General features: G+C 39.5%; 1 protein-coding gene across 1 annotated transcript in view; it reads left to right on the top strand.

Annotated features, from left to right (window-relative positions):
- The window catches only part of pyd3 (beta-ureidopropionase pyd3), a 247,598-nt gene that overhangs the window by 80,160 nt on the left and 145,687 nt on the right, over window positions 1–21,751 (top strand). The window contains exon 4 of the mRNA XM_090373642.1: window positions 19,832–19,993. Coding sequence (XP_090229768.1) covers window positions 19,832–19,993 — 162 coding nt within the window. The remainder of the gene's footprint in view (window positions 1–19,831; window positions 19,994–21,751) is intronic.

The raw sequence follows: 21,751 nt of genomic DNA, 5'->3' as shown, positions 1-21,751 counted from the left end.
TTTCTGCTCATCTAGAAGACTCAATTTCGGTACATTTCTTCAACCTCTTCATCATCATGGCTTGATGTTGGTGCATAAATCATTATAACCTTTAGCTTGTACCTCTTAAAAATCTTGAGTATTAGTCTTGTTTGACACCCTTGGTGATGTACTTTTGAATTCCAAAATGTTGTTTTTAAAATCTTTATGGACCAGAAAGCCAACTCTACCTTCACTCCTTTCACTGTTTTCATTGGTGTACAGCAGATTTCCACTTGATAAACTTATAAGTGATTCATTTCTTCTTCTTGTTTCAGCCAAACCGATGATATTCCAATTCACATTTTCAAATTCCTTTTCCAGCTCTAATATCCTGTCTTCCCCGATGAGTGATCTTACGTTATAACAGGCCAAGTTCAGTTTCCGTGCATGGCAGCCTGGTCGTACCCAGAGATTCTTAGCACCCTCTGCTTCCCCTCTGATCCTCTTTCTGCCATAAGAGGGAGAGTGAAAGCTGCCGGGGACTGAGGGCCATTTCTTTTGTCGTGCTGTCATATGCTGGAGGGTTTGGTCTTTTCTTCTTCACGCCGACCAGCCGTCTTGAAGAGAACCACTCTACAAGTTCGTTGCCACCTAAGTGATGTAACAGGGCTTACCATCGAGAAGGTGTGCATGAGTGGATTTTAGGGAGGAAGGCCAACCGGACTTCTCCTAAATCTTCTGAAATATAGAGATATTGGATCCATCAGTGTTTTAGGCTGAGTGTCTGATAACACCCAGGATACCTGTTCCCCCCTAAGCCCCCTGTACACGTTGTACTACCTAAATTCCAGTTCTGCAATCCTTATATCTGTGTGACACTACCTCTCTGATGTCCCAACAATATCTGCCTTTGATGTTTTGAGCAATACCTCAAATTCATCAAATTTATTTACCAAACTCCTAGCATTGGTGTATACGCAAGTTTACATGCACCTGTTCCTATTCTTAGCTACCCTAACACAATCCATGTGTTTACTTGTACCCCACTGACTCCCAGCAGTCTCTGAAATACCCTGCATCTTGTTTTCCAGGCTGCTGCTCATTCCAATGGAAGCAGTGCAAGAATCACTTTCACCTCTGCCAGTAGCTACTGTTAATCTATTAGTCCTTGTATCCCCCCCCCAAGCTAGCAGTTTTCCAACCCGCCTAACACTGCCTCGATAATATAATAACATAACTCCCTTCCTGACCTGTCTGTCCTTTCTGTACACATTGTACTCCCAAAATTCCAGTTCTACATTCCTTATATCTGTGTGACACCACGTCTCTGATATCCCAACAATATCTGTCTTTGATAGTTTGACCAACACCTCAAATTCATCAGATTTATTTACCAAAATCCTAGCATTTGTGTACACGCCTAAGGCAATCGTAGTTGCTTTTCCTAAACCAGGAAAAGATCCAAAGATGCATTCTAATTATCGTCCTATAGCCCTGACCAGCTGCTTGTGCAAGATCCTGGAAAGAATGGTCAACGCTGTGCTTGTGGTTTTTGGAGACTAACAGCCTTTCCGAGAAACAGTGTGGTTTTCAAAGAAACAGGTCAACACTCAACCACTTGATCTGCCTGGAAACATCTATCCGTGTTGCTTTCCTGAAAGGCGTGCATCAGGTATTGGTTTTCTTTGATATGGAGAAAGCATATGACATGGTTTGGAGATACGAAATTTTAAAATACAAATATAACTTTGGTTTTAGGGACACATTGCCATCCTTATTAAAAACTTCCTCTAAAACTGGTCGTTCCAAGTTCGTGTACGATCCTCTCTCTCTTTCTCTCGGCTATTTTGCCGAGAGGACGTAGTTCCTCTAGGATCAGTACTAAGTGTAACACGTTTTGCTATCAAAGTCAATTCTGTTACTCAACTTCCTCCAACCATAAACAGTGCCCTCTTCGTTGATGACTTTAGCATCATTTTTTGCAGTCATGCAACTTGTGAGGGTCATTGAAAGGCAATTGCAACAAACCATTGACCACATTAACTCTTTGGCAATGGAAAATGGTTTCAGGTTCTTACCTCAGAAGACCATTTGCATACACTTTTGTCACCAATGGAACCTTCACCCTGAACCAGAACTCAAGCTCAGACAAAATATCTTTCCAGTAGCACCCGAGACAATTTTTGGGGCTCATATTTGATAAGAAGTTGACTTTTTTACCATATATCTCTCAACTGCAGACAAAGTGCATGAGAGATAGCACAAAGGAGGTTCACTCCATTGTGCTATCTCTTCTAATAAATGGCGTGCAGACTCCTGCACTTTATTCGGCCTTTGTCATGCACTTGTTCGATCTAAATCAGACTATGGGTCCCAAGTGTATGCATTGGCTAGAAATAGCGTACTATGGTGACTAGACCCGGTTCACTGCTAAGTCATCTGTATTGCTGTTGGGGCATTTAGAACTTCCCCCATCCAGGGTTTATACATCAAAGCAGATGAACTGCCATTGTCCCTGTGATGAATACAATTGTCACCAAAATGTACTTTTAAATTGAAATCCCTGCCACACAACCCAACATTGACATCTGTCTTCGTGCCACGATGGGAAAATCTTTATAACACCTGTCAGACTGCTAACCATCCCTTTGGTATCCATGTCCAAAAACTTCTCAGAGAGCTGGACATTACAGTAGACAACGTTGCCCAGTCACCAATGCAACTACTTCCACCCTGGCATGCTCTCTTGCCATCATGGGACTTCTCCAAAGATTTGGGAAAGGCTACCACCCCACCTTCTGTCAACCGACAACTCTGTTCTGCCCATAGTGTAAAGCTCTGACTTCTTGCCTGTCTTTACTTATGGCTTGAAGTCAGAGTCATCTGTTGGATCTGCTGCCATCTTCCTAGATCACACTATATCTGGGAAAATTCCTCTCAAATGCAGCATATATATTGCTGAGTTGTTTGCTATTCAGTTAGCCTTGGACCACATTAAAGCCCACAAGTACCAAAGTATGCTGCAGGCTTTATCGGGGATAAGATTTAATCCTCATTCATTCCTGACCTGGATCCAGCAGATGTAATATTCTCTATCTGAGCATTCATTCGACATTCGTTTCTGCTGGATTCCAAGCCACATTGGGATCAGGGGAAATGAACTGGTAGATGCAGCGGCCAGATCACCAGAATCCCATATCACTCATTGCCTGTTATTCCCCTACATACCTCACATTACTCTTCCAATGGCAAAAATCTTGACATAGGCAGGACACAAACAAGCCCTATCAGATAAAACTTGTAATCTACAAGCTCAACTCTGCATGGGACATAGCTATCTTACATATGCATTTCTGCTGAGAGCAGATGACTCTCCTAGGTGGGAGAATTGTGGCTCACTTAACTATTCCTCATATTTTAACTGAGTGTCCATGCTATAGACTTGAATGTGTTTTATATTTTATCGCTTTTAGTCATTTGGCTGAGCCTTATACACTCAAAGTTTATCATATAACGACAACGTATTTTCTGTTTTTAGTTAATTAAAATCAATTAACCTTTTAACATGTATTTAAAATTTACCTTCTTATTGTTACACCTTTATTGTTATAGTCTATATACTTTTATGTCTTTATCATTATTTACTTTGACATAGTGACCTAATACTTTAGGTCATTATGTCAAAGTGATATACGTTGGCATTTGAGGTGAGCGGACGCGCTTAGACAGGGCTCCTCAGTTAAGTGGTTTACTTTTCCATAGTGCTTTTAAATATTTGATTTATTTAGATATTGTTGGATTATTTTGTTATAGGTTTTCCCGTAACTGTTTGATTTTAATAATATTATAGATATAATTTTTTAAAGTTACTTTCATTGATATTTATTTAATTTTATAATGGTAGTTACGAGATCTGCCTTAAACACGTCACAGGGTATCGTGACTCACATGGAAATAGCAGATGGCGATTTACGGGTGAGTCATGATTTAATCCGTTGTGGAACCTGTGGAATGTTTTCCAAGGTCGACCTGGTGACTAATCCTACCTCACCTGGGGATTCTTTTCTTTGTGATCGATGTAAGGAGTGCACCGATCTTAAATTACAATTTGGTGCACTGATGGAACAATTTGAGTCCCTGAAAAAACGAGTCTGGAAGCTCATCAGGGAGCTCATCAGGGACTCAAAACTCCAGCAATCTACCAAGTGATGCACACCTGATTCAAGCCTCAAAACAGAAAAACCAAGTGCAAACTACTCTGGTTAAAAAGGACATTGGTTTATTAGGAGACTCCATTGTCAGGGAAACGGGGAATATTTTTTGTAATAAAGATAGGTGGAGCAGAACCAGGGTATGTCTGCTGGGAGCAACTATTGATGATGTCACCAACAGATTGTATGATTTTAAAGGGGGTAAAGAAAATATTATTATTCATGTGGGGACAAATGATATTAAACGTACACGATCTGACGATTTGTTGGAAAAATACAGGACCATGCTGAGGAAATGTCGTGAGCTAGGCCATAATGTCTATGTGTCTGCAATTCTGCCCAGACACGATAGAAGGGATTATATGTTAAGAGCCTTGTGGATTAACTCAAGACTTGAAGGAATCTGCAAGGCTTTAGGGGGTAAATTTCTATCAGCATGGCCCACACTTGTAGGTAGAAGGAATTTGTTTGTAGAGACGGGATACTCTTAAACAAAGGTGGTGCAAAAGTTTTTGCCAGTATTATTGAGGATACCTTTAAGATTCAGGGAAACTGCTAGTTAGGGGGGATGTGGGTAATACTGACATGCATTCATCTGATAATATTGGTCAATGTAACTCTTGCACATACCTTAAGAGTTCTTATCTGTTATCCCAACTGGATGTATTATCTAGATGTTCTGGGGGTAAAGACATTTCACGTGAGCGGGTAGCTAATATCAGGGAAGAGAGCCTAAAAAACTTCAAGGGTTGTTAAATATACAAGAACAGTAAATCTTAATTGTTTATACAGTAACGTTAGAAGTGTCGTCAATAAAATGAGTGAATTCGAACTGCTGGTTAAAACAAGTAACGCGGACATAATAGGGCTTACAGAGATGTGGTGCCACCCGGAAATTGGGGATGATGAGTTTCAGTACGGCTTGTATAATGTATTTAGGAAGGATAGGTTAGATAGAAGGAGTGGTGGGGTAATGCTTCTTATCAGAAGCAGCCTGAGTGCGACGATAGCTTTCCCGGATTCAGATATTTCACATGCTAGTATAGAGTCTGTATGGTGGGAGATAGTTGGAAACAAAGGTATAATGTGAGTAGGAGTAATCTACAGACCAGGTGATTGTGAAGATTATGACAAAAGCCTCTACATGCAAATGGAATGGGCAAGTAAGCGTCAATGCCTTATTATGGGTGATTTCAATTTGCCTCTAATTGATTGGAGTAAATGGGAAGGAAACTCAACATGGGGAACAAAATTTTTAAATCAACTAGATGACCTGTTATTTGTATCAACATGTCAGGGAAAGTACTAGAGAAAAGAATATCCTAGACCTCATCATCACACATGAATCAGATGACATAACAGGGCTGACAGTAGAGGAACCAGTAGCAGGAAGTGATCACGGAGTTCTACGGTGGATGATGATGAGAGAGGTAGCAGAAGTAAAAGGCAAAGGAATGGGTTTTAATTTCAGAAAAGGAAATTACGATGCCTTAAGGTACTACATGGCCTCTATTAACTGGGTAGATATCGCGCAGAGAATGAATACAATTGAACTGTATTTTAAAACATTAATCACAGATGCCTTGAATGCGTATATACCATTACAAAAATACTCCACGAGAAGGGTTCCAAGTTGGATGAATAGTGAAGTTGCTGCATTACTTGAGCAGAAAAAGGTGGCATGGAAAGGTTACAGAGCAATAAAAAGTACTGAAGCCTATAACAGCTACAAGGTGATGTGTAATAGAGCCACAGAAAAGGTTCGACAGGCAAAGGCAGTTTATGAGAAATCACTAGCAAACAGAGCAAAGAGGGGGGATAAAGAATTCTTCACATATATAAATGCCAAGAACAGCAGGACAAACCAGATCGGACCTTTACGTAACTGAAAGGAGATAGTAATAAATACACCAGCTGCCGTTGCAGATGAACTCAACAGTTATTTTGCATCGATATTTACAAATGAAAAGCCTTTTGTGGCAATGGGAAATTGTGGGAGCGAAGTTAAAAAATATGTAATTAATGATATTGAAATTTCGCAGGATTATTTAATGAAAAACGTTCGAGCCTACAGACCAGTAAGGCTCCTGGAGTTGATGGAATATACCCTATAATCTTAAGAGAAGCGGCAAGCGAGTGCATTGAACCATTGAGGCTAATTATGCGAGCATCACTAGACTCTGGGGAGATTCCCTTGGATTGGAAAAGTGCAAATGTATCTCCCATACATAAGGGTGGCTCTAAAAGTGAAGTAGGAAATTATCGACCTGTCAGTCTGACTTCAGTAGTAGGGAAAATCATGGAGGCAATGATCAAGGGTGGAATTCAGGATCATTTGGATCGAATTGAAATTCTCAAGGATACTCAGCATGGTTTTGTAAAGGGAAAATCATGTTTAACAAATCTGGTTCGCTATTTCGAAAGGGTCACTCACGAGCTGGATTTAGGGAATAATTTCGACATTGTTTATTTAGATTTCAGCAAAGCTTTTGACTCAGTCCCACATGAGCGGTTGCTTTATAAGCTGGAACAGGTTGGAATCACTGGGAAAATCCTTAGATGGATAGAAGGATGGCTTCAGGGCAGGAAGCAGAGGGTTGTGATAAATGGCTATTCCTCAGATTGGGTTGATGTAAGAAGTGGGGTTCCCCAAGGATCAGTATTAGGACCACTGTTGTTTTTAATTTTTATAAACGACATTGATGAAGGGATAGAGGGCGTGAAGTCTAAATTTGCAGATGATGTTAAAATTGGTAGAGTAGTTAATGATCACTGTCAAGCTGAGCTTCTTCAGAGAGACCTAGATAGACTTCAGGAATGGTGAGAAAAATGGCAGCTGTGTTTTAATCCAACAAAGTGTAAGGTATTACACCTGGGAAACAGTAATCCCAAAAAAACTTATTCACTTGGTGGAGTTCAACTAAACCCAGTACTGGAGGAAAGGGACTTGGGTGTTACGATATGGTCAGACATGAAATTCTCTGAGCATTGTAAACAGGTTGCAAGGAAGGCCCATGGGTGTCCTATCGATGATCTATCGATCTTTTGCAAGTAGAGATAGGGACGTGATAATCCCATTATATAAGGCTTATGTTAGACCACACTTGGAATACTGTGTTCAAGTATGGAGACCGCACCTAAAGAAAGACATCGAGCTTCTTGAAAGGGTGCAAAGAAGCGTAACTCGCCTGGTGAGATCGGCAAAAGGGTGTCCTTATGAAGAAAGACTTCGAATATGTGGGTTGCAGAGTTTGGAAACTAGACACCTTAGAGGAGATTTGATTGAGGTATTTAAGGCTCTGAGAGGCATCAGTAAAATGAATGAGGACAAAATTTTCAAGATTATAAATGATGCTAGAACTAGGGGACATAAATTCAAGTTACGGGGGGAAATGTTTAAATTGGACTGCAGGAAGTTTTATTTTACCAGTGAGTTATAAATTACTGGAATAAGTTGCCTTCATGGGTGGTAGAGGCCGACAGTTTGGGGAAATTCAAAGGTCATCTAGATAGTACTTTCGGGTAAGGGAAGAGCATAGGAAGATAGGTTTAATTTCCTTTTTATTTATTTTTTATTTTATTTTTTTTTATTTATTAATTATTATTATTTAGTTATTTATTTTATTTATTTATTTTTTGTTTTTATCATTGTTTTGTTCAGATTTTTTTTTTTTTTTTTTTTTTTGGCTGGTGCAGCATAAGCAAGCCATAGGCTTTCTTGCACCATGCGGCCGTTACTAATACTAATACTAAGTCACTGAAATTTTAATTTTGTACTTTTATGACCTAGTTTTTGTGCATTATAGCCTGGGTTGCAGCTCATGGAAAACACACCAGATTCCTATCTGGTGTGTTTGCTGTGTGCTGCAACCAACGAAACCTTGGAGAGGGGGGTCCAGATGGTTGAGGGGGTTCATCTTCAACAGACCAGTTTGGCCCCTGAGCTGAGCCATCCAGGATTATTTGACTAGTGGGTTCATCAGCAAGGGTCAACTGTGTCAGTGCCATGCCCCCTATCCTCATGATCAGAAGGACAGGATTCAGGCTGGTGGCAATGCAGTTATAGTGTAGCTTGGCATCCCACTCTCGAGAGTGGTTAGTAAAATGAACGAAGGCAGAATTTTCACTGTTATAAAGATGCTAGGGAGCATAAATTCAATTCAAATTATAGGGAAAGAGGTGTTTGGACTAGATTGTGGGATGATTTATTTTAGCCAGCAAGTCATTAATTACTAGAACAGGTTGCCTTCACACAGGTAAGTTGAAGCTGACAATTTGAATACATTGGTGTTCAAAGAAAGTACATCATCTAGGAATTTCACATTTCTAACTCTTTTTTTGCGATAGTATGTTACATTAATGACTACCGTCACAAATAGAAATATAAACAAAAGATATTTATTAATAGTTAAGGCAAAGCTAAGTAATATAATTGTCAAAGTGAGCATTTGCAATCTTTATACAACAGTTTTGGTAAACACGACAATTATAGCTGAAATGTTATCAGAACTCTCAATTTGCTTTAGTTTATCATTTTAAATGGAAAACAAAATGAAAAGTTCACGAGGTGCAAACTAATATTTAGTTGAACCGCCTCTGGCTCTGATGACAGCAGCACACGTTCGAGGCATTGACAAGATCAATTTCTGAAAATAATGAACCGATAAGTTCGTGTTTCCAAACACAAATTATGAAGTTCATGGTTTCTTTCTGGCAACTGCAGATTCCACACGATGCCAACAGTTCTCTATAGGATTCAGGTTCTGGCTGTTTCCTGGCCAGCTAAGAGTTCTAATGGACCTTTCTTCCAACCATTTTTTCAGCTGTAACAAATATAAACACATTACATTTGTTACAGCTGAAAAAATGTTTGTAACAAATACAAACACATTACTGTCAAACATCTAATGCAGAAATGAAGTAACTACTTTAGCTGGTATCTAATGGTTGGCAGCAATTTGCCTTCCAATATAAACAGGTATCCATTGGCATTTAGGGAACCTTTTATAAACTGCAGTTGACCTACTCCGCGATACAAAATGCACCCCCCATATCATTTGGCTGGTAGGGAATTTCACTGTAAACACCATACAGTCTGGATGGTATTCTTGATCACATCTACGGCGAATCGTTTGTCCCCCATCGGAGCCATGCAGGTTGAATTTGTTCTCATCTGAAAAAATAACTGACTTCCACTGCTCGGGGGGTCCATTTGACATGCTCCTTACACCAGATTAATCAGGCCTTTTTCATTTTTTGTGTGAGGAGGGGGCTTCTTCTTAGGATGATGGGCTACAAGTTCATTTTTGAAGAGGTGTTTTCTGACTGTTACTGCACTTGCTATCACTCCTGTATGTTCCTCCCATTCTCTTTTCAGCTCAGATGAAGAAGCTTTATGGTTTTTAAGGCATAAGCACTTCAAAATGCGGTCCTGTTTTGGCATAGAGATTCGCTTGCATCCCGTTCCTTTTTTCCTATCAGCAGAACCAGTATTCTTGAGTTTGGAAAGAAATCTACTCACCGTCGACTGATTATAAGACACTCTATAAGCAATATGATGGGAAGAACATCCTCCCTCACATAAAGCAACTATAGCATTTTTTCTTCGTGGCGTCAACTGCATGTAACTTGCCATCCGGACACAGTCAAGGAATGACTGCGACTCTTTCAGAGCGTGCTTATATAGCTGAAAGTAACAGTTGATGCAATATTACGTCATTGTCTACGCGTGTAAATCTTATCTGATGCAATCTGTAAGAAATATTGCCATATACTTATGTTATTCGGATGGCAGTTACAATTTTAAGGGGTGATGCACTTTATTTGAACATCAGTGTATATTCAAAGGTTAACTGGATGGTTACGTATGTGAGGAGGGCAGCAAATAATTTGTGTTTTCTTATCTACTTTCTTTTTTTTTTTTGGCCAGTACAGCAAAAGCCTGTGGCTTCCTTGCATGGCTATTGCTTTTACTCCTGAATGCATTTATTGCTTTCTGGGTAGTGGGCATCCATTTGGGTCCTGTGGTGGGCGGGGAGCCTGGATACTGAACAAAAACAAAAAACTCATGAATCCTGATAAAGTTATTTCTTTAGGAGGCTCCAACATGGTCCCTATTTTTAAAAAAATTAGAAGTTGATCCTACTGATGTCACTTCAGCAAGAAAGACAGAAAATAGAAGTTATATATAAAATCCAACACTCCATTACCTGATAATACACTCTACAAGTTAGGAAGGTGTAGGAGAAATGTCTCCCAGTTGGATAAAGAAGGGTGACATTTTTTGATTTAAATGGCTTCGGTCAGGCGACATCCTTGTAGAAACCATAAGTGATAGACATTCAGAACAGATTCTCTGAGCTACATCTAGTTGGGAGGGGGGAGGAATTTTTATCACAGTTATCCTCACACAAGACGCTGAATTTATCTCTGGGTGTCATCGCAAAATGGGATCTCCTTGAAGTTTCTGAAGAGGAAATTTGTTCCGAATTAAACCCCCCAAGCAGTGACAGCTATGAAACAAATATTTATAGGCAGGGATGGGAAATTTGTTCCCACTAGAAACATTGTCCTAACATTAAATTTACAAGCATTTCCTAATGAGATTAAAGCTGACTATATCAGTTGTTCAGTGCATCCATATGTTTCAAATCCTTTAAGGTGCTTTAAGTGCCAAAAATATGGACACCCACAACTGGTCTGGCATGGAGCTCATGCATGCGGTCAATGTGCTGCAAAGGACCACAAAACTATCATGTTTGGCCACAAAACCCACCTGCAATTTGAATATATTCCCTGTATCTATTGGGACTCAGACTGAAATGACCATCCCAACAGAGCTATGCACCCCCATTGCACGCTACATATTAAGCTCAAAAAAACCTGCACTGAAGGATCAGTTATCTGCCCCTCCTATATCTGTGCCTCTGAATTCTCCAGCAATAACAAAATAACTTGCTGGAGAAGAGAATAAGAAGTTTGAAGTACCTTCTAGTTCTCAAGACAAAATGGATGTTGAGGTGAAGGAGAGATACCGGACGAAATAGTCGTTGAAGTCATTGCAGAGGAAAAGTGGACAGCATCCATATTTCCTCAAAAGAGATTAATCCAAGACTGAGAAATGTAAGCCCTCAGTGCTTTGGAAGCCGCATGATGGACTCACTAAGCCAAAATAATGGCTAAATTCCTACAGTGGAATTGTCATGGATTTGGCGAAACAAACACTGAAGACATCAAGGCCCCCCTGAAAAAGCATGAACAAGTTTGCTTTTGTTTGCAGGAGACATATTTCAAGACAAATGAAAACTATTTCTTTCATAATACTACTATCGTGGGGAAGGACCTGCTGATGGAGGAGTTGCCATCCTCATGGGCAACCAGACCCCATTCCAACCTGTGCCACTTTCCACTAACTTAGAAGCAGTAGCAATTTGCCTTACAGTTCGATTTTTATTTAAGTCTCTTCCATTAACTTGTCATCTGAGGCTGATTTCTCCCAGACAGGCCTTGATGATCTCATAGTGCAGCTGTCTTTCCCTGTTCTACTTCTCGGTGATTTCGACGGACATAACTGTGGAGTAGTGTCATCATTAATGGAAGAGGATGTGTCATAAAGCATATGCTCACTGACAATACTAATGATATTAAGAGTAGGAGACCGGCGGAATTACTTAACAAATACAAGTCACTGATGAAAAAAAGCCGTGAATTAGGGTTGAATTTGAAAGTGTCTGCAATTCTGCCCAGACACGATAGGAGGGAGTATATGATGAGAGCCCTGTCGATCAATTCGGCCCTGGAAAGATTGTGCAGGGCTCAAGGGGTAGAATTTTTTTTCAGCCTGGTCTGTACTTGTTAACAGGAGAGACTGCTTCTACAGGGATGGGATACACTTAAATAGAAAGGATGCAAGAATGTTTGCTGATGCTATCGAGGCAATGTTAGGTGGGTCGGAAAACTGCTAGATTGCGGGGATACAAGGACTAATAGATTAACAGTAGCCACTGGCAGAGGAGAAAGTGATTCTTGCACTGCTTCTATTGGAATGAGCAGCAGCAGCCTGGAAAATAAGATGCAGGATATTTCAGAGACTGCTGGGAATCATGGGGGTACAAGTGAACACATGGGTTGTGTTAGGGTGGCTAAGAGGAAGAGCAGGTGCATGTATACTTGCGTGTACACCAATGCTAGGAGTTTAGTAAATAAATTTGATGAATTTGAGGTATTGCTCAAAACATCAAAGGCAGATATTGTTGGGATTTCAGAGACGTGGTATCACACAGATATAAGGAATGCAGAACTGGAATTTGGGGAGTACAATGTCTACAGAAAGGATAGACAGGATAGGAAGGGAGGAGGGGTTATGCTATTAGTTAAGAAACACATAAAATCGAAGGAAGTGAAGCCAGTCGACATCGCTGGACAGTGCAGTGTCGAGTCAGTTTGGTGTGACATAAGCACGGGGAGATCAAAATTGAGAGGAGGAGTGTGCTATAGGCCTAATGACTCTGATGAGTATAATAAGAAACTGTACAGAGAAATAGTGGGCCAGTAAATCAGAGTCTTATAATGGGGGATTTTAATTTCCCAGATATTGACTGGAATTTGGGGGCTGGTCACTCACACACTAGCAAGTCTTTTGTGGATTTATTGGATGATTGTTTTCTACATCAGCATGTTCGGGAGGCAACTAGAGGGAGTAATACTCTTGATTTGATTATCAGTAGTGATTCTTCATGCATTAAGAATCTGCAGATAAATGAACCACTAGGTGGCAGTGATCACAGTGTTCTGAAGTGGGAGTTACTCAAAGAGGTAACTACCATTAGGGGTAAAGGGAAGGGGTATTGCTTTCGTAAAGGCGACTACGATGGACTGAGACAGTATTTAAATTCCATACAGTGGGATCAACTGATGATGTTACCAACAGCAAATTCAAAATGGGAAGCATTCAAAGAACTTATCTTGGAAGCTACTAGGCTTTACATACCAACTAAGAAATATTGTTCAAGGTTTAGGCCTAAATGGATGTCAGATGAACTAATGAGGCATATGGCAGAGAAGAAAAATGCATGGGATACATACAAATTATCACGTGACACAGAAGCCTATGATAGATACAAGTTGATCTGTAACCAAGTTACAAAGGAGGTTAGGCAGGCAAAGGCAGATTACGAGAGATCCTTGGCAAGGGATGCGAAGAAAAACAGCAAAGAGTTCTTTACTTATGTAAACTCTAGAAGGAAGGGGATGAATCAGATATCGATGGATCAACTGTTGATGACCCTGCTCAGGTAGCTAACAAACTAAATGAATATTTTGCATCGACATTCACACATGAGGAGTTATTCAGCGAGGGGAATGCCAGAGGTGTATTCAACTCTAGCAGTAAGCTAGAGAATCTTGTAATAACTGAGAGTAAAGTGGAGGAGAAATTGTTGAAGATAAACACAAGAAAGGCACCTGGGGTGGATGGGATCTACCCACTTATATTAAAGGAGGCAGCAAAGAAAGTAAGCAAACCCTTAGCCATAATTATGAGAGCTTCCTTGGACTCAGGGGAGGTACCCATGGACTGGGGATGTGCAAATGTGACCCCAATTCACAAAGGAGGATCAAAGGCTGACACAAGTAATTATAGACCTGTGAGTTTAACTTCTGTTCCCGGAAAATTAATGGAGGCACTGGTTAAAGAAGCACTGCAGGATCATCTAGACAAGACTTCAGTTATAGCTCGGACACAGCATGGTTTTGTTAAGGGGAAGTCTTGCCTGACCAATTTGATTGGATACTATGATGCAGTCACAAAAGAACTGGATGCAGGGAATAACTTTGATATTATATACTTGGATCTTAGAAAGGCTTTTGATACTGTTGCACATGGAAGACTGCTGCACAAATTGGAGCAGTGTGGCATTGGAGGCAAATTGCTGCTATGGATAAAGGGGTGGTTGAGTGGGAGAAGACAGAGAGTGGTAATCAATGGATACTGCTCATCATGGACTAATGTTATTAGTGGAGTCCCTCAGGGTTCAGTATTGGGTCCTTTATTGTTTTCTGTATTTATAAATGATATTGATGATGGTATATCAAGCTTAATGTCGAAGTTTGCAGACGATACGAAGGTTGGCAGGGTTGTCAAGGACACTACTGACACTATGCTGCTGCAACAGGCTCTGGAAAGGTTGAGCAGATGGGCTGAGAGGTGGCAAATGAAGTTTAACATTGACAAATGTAAAGTACTACATATGGGAAACAGCAACCCCAGAGCAACGTATCAAATCTGTGGTACTACACTGACAGTGGTAGAGAATGAAAGGGACCTGGGGGTGGTTGTGCAGGCAGATATGAAGTTCTCTGAGCAGTGCAGACGGGCTGCAAGAGTAGCTCATGGTGTATTGTCAATGATATATAGGAATTTTCTAGCAGGGATAAGGAGGTGATCATTCCCTTGTATAAGGCAATGGTCAGGCCACACCGAGTACTGTATACAGGCCTGGAGGCCTCATTTTAAGAAGGATGTAGAGCTGCTGGAATGAGTACAGAGAAGGGCAACAAGATTAGTGAATGGAACAAAGGGGTGCTCTTATGAAGAAAGGCTTAAGTTTTGCAAATTACAGTGTGGAGACTAGGCACCAGCGAGGTGATCTGATAGAGGTGTACAAAGCCTTGAATGGTTTGAGCATGCTCAATGCTGATGGGATTCTTTCTCTTGCTCAGAATAATCACCTGAGAGGACATAAATTCAAATTGAGGAAAGACAGATGTAGGATAGACGTGCGGAAATTTGCCTTTAGCCAGCGGGTGGTTGGTAGGTGGAACAGACTTCCATCCCTTGTTGTGGAAGTTGATAGCCTAAATAAATTTAAGGCTCAGCTGGACAGGTATTTCAAGCGAACAGAGGGGTGAAGTGGAAGTGGTTATTTTTTATTTATTTATTTTACTTTATTTTTTTTTTTGGCTGATGCTGCATAAGCTTGCTTTCTTGCATCAAATGCCTCTACTAATGCTAATGATCACTCCCTTCTAAATGTGGGAACTAATTCCTTCCACATGCCTACCCATGTGGTTTTCTGCTTTTGATCTTTCTATCTGCTTCCCATCTTTTCTCTCTTCACTTAATTGCGAAGTGGATGAGAATCCATATGAAAGTGATCACTTCCCTGTGATAACCACACTAATTAGTGGGAGACTGTGCTTTCCTTCTAGGTTATCACAGTGGAAGGTGAATCAGATTAACTGGAATGCCATTCAACATCTAGCAGAATTTGACATTGCTACAGTCAGTGAGGAAGCTATCAATGATGCAGTGATGTACATCATAGAAAATACTGTTCATATGGCTACATCTGCCATACTGAAAACATCTTTCTGGTTTCAAATGTAGAGTGCAGAATGCTCAGCAGCAAAAAAAGGCTCAAAACGAAGCTTGGGGGATATTCCGATGATATCCTACCACAGCTAATCTAATAGCCTTTAAATGTGAATGAGTCAAAGCATGCTACATCTGCCATCAGAGTTAAAAGGAATTGTGGATCTGCTTCACATCATCAATTCCCCAGTCCACTAGTACTAATGTGATCTGGGACAAAATCCAGAAAACGAAAGGAAAATATAGATCTTACCCCTCATCAATCGTAGAATATAATGAATGTACTATTGCAGAATTAACTGCAATAACCAATGCTCTTGGGGAAACATTTTCTAACATCTCTGTGTTATCATCTTATTTCCTAGAGCTCCTGGTCCTGAAACATAAAACTGAAAAACAGGCGCTTAATTTTATATCAAAGTGCCTTATCCCTATAATGTGCCTTTTATTATGTAGGAGCTAAAAAGAGCCCTAAAGGTAAACTGCAACCATTATTAACCCCTGCAGGATGGAAGCCACGCTGGTCCAGTTGGCAGATCGACCATATTTAGCAGTCAGGGGCTTGAACCCCGGTCTACTCAAAGAGCGTGTGCTACTGCACTCCCATACCTGATCACTCGGCTACTGAGAACCATGGCCGAGTGGTCAGGAGAAAAAGAGCCCTAACCCTCTCTAAGACAATTGTTGTTGGACCTGATGGTATCTATTATGAACTGATTAATCACACTTTCTCAAAAATCTATGGATTTCCTTTCTGTATAACAGAATATTTATTGAAGAACAGTTTCCAAATGCCTGGTGCATGGAAACTGTTCTTGCCTTTGCAAAACCAGGAAAGGATTCTAAAATTCCTACCAATTATTGTCCTATTTCTCTGACTAGCTGTTTGTGCAAAATCTTGGAGAGAATTGTCAATACCTATCTTGTCTGGTATTTAGAATCAAATGACCTGCCTTCCAGCATGCAATGCACCTTCCAAAGAAACAGGTCCAGTCTCTACCATTTAATTGAACTGGAAACATCCATCTGGGATGCTTTCCTAAAATGAGACCATCTGCTGTCATTATTTTTTGATATGGAAAAAACATGTGGCACAACTTGGACATTCGGCATTTAAAAAAAATTATATAGCCTTGGTCTTAGAAGTCACCTTTCTGTTTTTATTAAAAACTTTTTATCTAATCACTTTCCAAGTTTGTGTAGGATCCACCCTCTCTCATCCCTTTTTCCAAGAGGAGGGAATACTACAAGGATCAGTTTTAAGTGTTACACTTTTCGCCATAAAAGTAAATCCTATTGCAGAACAACTTCCTTCAACTGTAAATAGCATCCTCTGTTGTTGATGACTTCAGCCTATTTTCTCAATCATGTAACACAAGGAAGCCTGAGGTTTATGTTGCACCAGCCAAAAAAATTTTCCAAGTTACCCTGAGAGAGAGAGAGAGAGAGAGAGAAGGATGATGATGTTCAGCTCAGGACCCTGGGTTTGCCAAGCCCATACTCACCAGATGTGAGCCCCTGGGATTGAAAGACAACCACAATAAGCCATTGACTGCCTTAACTCCTGGGCACTGGCTAATGGATTCAAGTTCTAACTGTAAAAGGCCATTTGCTTACATTTTTGTCATAAGCATAATCTTCATCCTGAACCTGAATTGAGGCTCGGACAAAATGCTGTTTTAGTAGTGCCAGACACAAAATTCTTCGGACTCATATTTCATAAAAAGTTGATATTTTTTCGAACACATCCGTCAACTCCGTGCAAAGTGAATAAGAGACTTGAATATTCTCCATGCTCTCTCCTCATCTTGGAGCACAGACCAATGTACCTTAATATGTACCTACCACACACTTGTGCAATTTAAACTAGATTATGGGTACCAACTATATGCATCAGCTAGAAACAAGTGTGCTTCAATAGCTGGATCCTTTCCGTTATCAGGCTGTCCGTATTACTATTGGAGTATTTTGAATATCTTCTGTCCAGAGTCTATATGTGAAAGCAGCCACCGTTATTGCTTCAATATAAGCAGTTGTCTCTAATTTACTCTTTAAAACTGAAATCCTTTCCAGACCATCCTATGTGGACATCTGTTTTTGAACTGTGATGAGAAAATTTGTGCAGTGTCCATCAGACTGCCAATCATCCTTTCAGTATTTGGGTCCAAGTGCTAATCAAAGATTTGCATATAATGGTAGATAAGATTGCCGATACACCAAAGCAAACCCTTCAACCCTGTCATGCTCGCATTCCACTGCACGACTTTTCCCTTGGGAACAGAGTAAAGTCTAATACTCCATCATCCATCTACCTGTTCTATTCAGCACACTGAGCTGAACACTCTGACTTCCTGTCAGTTTACACAGATGGTTTGAAGTCAGTCATGTGTAGGATCTGCTGCTGTCTTTCCAGCACTACTATATCCAAGAAGATTGTCTCTGAATCCAGCACTACTATATCCAAGAAGATTCTCTCTGAATCCAGCACATACACTGCAGAGCTGCATGATGTACAGTTAGCCTTCATTCACATCAGAACTTGCCTATACAGTACCAAAGGTTTATTATATATTCTGATTCTTTGAGCATATTACAGGCTTTATTATCTTGGAGATACAATTTTCATCCAGTTCTGTCTCTGGTTCAGCAGAAGGTACTTTCTTTTTATGAACATAATTTTGATATTCGCTTCTACTAGTTTTCTAGCCACATTGTGATTAGGGGAAATGATTTGGCTGCCGCTGTAGGCAAACCAGCAATTCCTACTAATAATTATTGCCTATCAGTCCCCTATATAGACTACAGGTTGTAATCTAGCATAGACAGACAAAATTTTTTTCATTTTAAATTATATCAGATAAATCCTGTAATTGGAACATGTACAGTCTAGTCTGTACAGGAATCATAGCAAGGAAGTTGTTCTTGCTTGACACATAGAACACAGTCATCTTACACACTCATTCCTGCCGAGGTCTGATGACCCTCCTATGTGCCAGTCTTGTGATACCATTTTAACTATAAAACATTTTTGAACTGATTATGTCAATTTTACCTATGCTTGGAATTTGTTTTACTGCTTTTACCCGCTTGACTGGACCTTATATGCTCAGTCAGATTTCGTCACACAATGACCACATGTCAGATGTTTTTAAATTTTTACAAATTATTAATTTTCATAAATATAGGCACCTCCGTAGCCACGTGGGCAGGAGCAGTAGTGTATAGCACACGCTTCTTGATTAGACCAGGGTTCGAGCCTGTGACCACCAAATACGGAGGATGCGGAAGGCCAGGGAATGACCACCGCATATCCTCAGCCCGAATAAAGGGTGAGGGTTGGTGTCAGGAAGGGCATCCGGCCGTAAAAATTGCATGCCAAAACAATAAAAAAAAACGCTGACCCCATATAAAAATGGGAAAAGGAGAGGACAAAAAAAATAATTTTCATAAATATATATAATTTTGTGTATGTACTTTTAGTTCTGGGTATACTACTGTTTATTTCATTTTACATTTGTTTATATATTTTAATGCAGTAACCTTTCTGAAAGGTTACTAAAAATCGTTTTTCTCTATTTTATAGCATGCTGTAATATATAGCATTGTGCTGTAAGCCTCAGTTTGATAAGATTGTGTTTAAACAAATATAAGTAGGCTCCTGGCTGAATTATATTTGTCCAAAGTGGAGGAAATGTATGTGATATTTTACTCAAAATTAGTATTGTGTGGCATTGTCTTCAAAGCCCCTTTGCTCTATCGTAATAAAACCCACATCCAATATTAACCATTAATTTTCCAAATCTCGCACCCAAGAAAAAAAATAAAGTGAAAAGAAAGTAGCAATTTAGTGGCTACAGAGAGACCATCCAATTGTAATCATGCTCAGATAAAATTTGCCTGTTACTAATTTGCCAAATCCCAAATATTGTGGACAAGGATATTAATTTATTACAGTGAGTGTTTGGGAGAACAGAATTTGCTGTATGTTAAAACAGAAGTGAGAAATGGAAAATGCATATTATTTTTCCTTACTTGAATCTTATTCTCACCTTGTTGATAGACTTTCCTCACAGTTTGTGTAACAGTGTATTAAACAAAATAATTTGCAAAGTTGCATAAATCTATAATTTGTTGCAACTTTTTAATTTTTTTTTGAAAATAAATATAGATCATTAAAAGGATTTCTAAAGATACATATTTTATAATTCAAATCCCCCCCCCCTATAATAGGAAAGGGCTTCATTGTAATATATTTAAGATGATTGATTATTTTTGATTATTTTTACAGCTTGCCAAGAAGTTCAATATGATTATCATTTCACCAATTTTGGAGCGAGATGAACTTCATGGAGATGTTCTTTGGAATACAGCGGTTGTTGTCTCTAACAGTGGTCGATATTTGGGTAAAACTCGAAAAAATCATATTCCAAGGGTTGGAGATTTTAATGAGGTAAACTAAAAAAGTAAAATTTGTTGTATTTTGAATAATATTCAAAATATGCTTTTTCATAATTGGCTTATACATCATCATCCATTTCCAATCCACTGCAGGATGGCCTCTCCAGAAACTTTCCAGTTCCTTTTCTGTTTTATGCAATGGCCATCCATTTACTGCCCACAAACTCTTGAATTTCATCTGTCCATCTCAAAATTGTTGTCTTCCAGGTTTTCTTTTAACCCCTCTTGGGTATCATTATGTTATTTTCTTAGTTGATCTGTTATGTCTTCGAGCTATGTGTCCTGCCCAAGTCCATTTCAGTCGTTCAGTTTTGATAACAATGTCCTTTACTTGAGTTTGCTGCCTGGTCCACGTGCTTTTCTTCTTATCCGACAGTCTGATCCCTAACATAATTTGTTCCATTCTTTGCTGTGTAGTTTTCAGCTTCTCTTCCATTCTTTTGGTTAATGCCTTTCACTTCTATAAGTGATGGTGGAGATTATACATTGGTTCATTATTTCCTGAATGCTATCCACCTGAGATTTATTCTTCTCTTGACTTCCAGCCATTTATCATTATTACAGCTAATGACTTGTCCAAGATAAGTATATGAATCCACCTTTTCAGTTTCTGCTCCTTCAATGATTATATCCCTCTCTGTGGCATACTTGTTCATCATTACTTTTATTTTAACTATATTAATTTTTAGTTCAAAATCTTGACTAACTCTGCATAACTAGTTAAGATTTTCCTCTAATTCTTTAACTGCAATGTTAACTGCAAATCGTAAATAGTTTAGGTACTCTCCATTCATATTGACTCCTTTCTGCGACCAGTCCAATCATTTGAAAGCTTCTTCAAGGGGCAGCAGTAAACAACTTTGGAGAACTCCTTTCTCAATTTTAAATTTGCTACTGTCTTTGTCTGGTCTAGTAAAGGAGGTAGTGTTCTCATGTATTTTCTTCAAAATCAATGTATGGGATGTCTACGCCTCATCTTTCCAGTGCCTGAAACATTGTCTTATGCTGTATGGAGTCAAATGACTTTTCATAATCCACAAATAGTAGGCATGACGGTGTCTTATGTTCATATGCTTTCTCCATTAGCTGTGATATTACGTGAAGGTGATCCATAGTTGAAAATTCTGTCCTAAAGTCGGCTTGCTCTTTCATTGATGCTCATCAAGTATTCTATCTAATCTGTTAGTAATAACCCTTGTGAACAACTTGTAGATGTGGGACAACAAGCTAATTGGTCTATCATTTCCAATTTATTAGTATTACTATTATTATTAGTCATGTGGTGCAAGGAAACCTGAGGCTTATGCTGCACCAACCAAAAAAAAAGAGAAGAATGATGATATTCTGCTCAGGATCCTGGGTGTGCCAAGCTCATACTCACTAGATGTGAGCCCTTTCTTAGGCAACAAAATCATGATTGCATTATTCCACTCCTTAGCTGTCACGCCTTTCCTAAGTATTTTATGAAGAGTTGCCAGTTTCGGTGGCATGTCTTTTCCTCCTAATTTTGACAACTCTACAGTAGCTTCATCTTCACCTGGGGCTTTTTGATTCTTCATTTTCTGTTCTAATTCTAACTCATCAGGAAGGATATCGGGTATGTCGTATGTGTTGCTAATTTGTGATTTATCTTCCCCACTGCTGGCATCATTCCCTTAGTTCTTATATAATTCTTTATTGCAGTATTCTGCTATTTGAATTATTCCTTCTCTGATATAAGTACACCATCACTATTCTTTATATTCAGTAC

Source organism: Mastigoproctus giganteus, chromosome 5 (genome assembly GCF_048544385.1).
Source record: "Mastigoproctus giganteus isolate SK-2022 chromosome 5, ASM4854438v1, whole genome shotgun sequence".
Classification (NCBI taxonomy): domain Eukaryota; kingdom Metazoa; phylum Arthropoda; class Arachnida; order Uropygi; family Thelyphonidae; genus Mastigoproctus; species Mastigoproctus giganteus.
The sequence above is the reverse complement of the archived record's forward strand: the minus strand, read 5'-3'. Positions and strand labels throughout refer to the sequence as shown.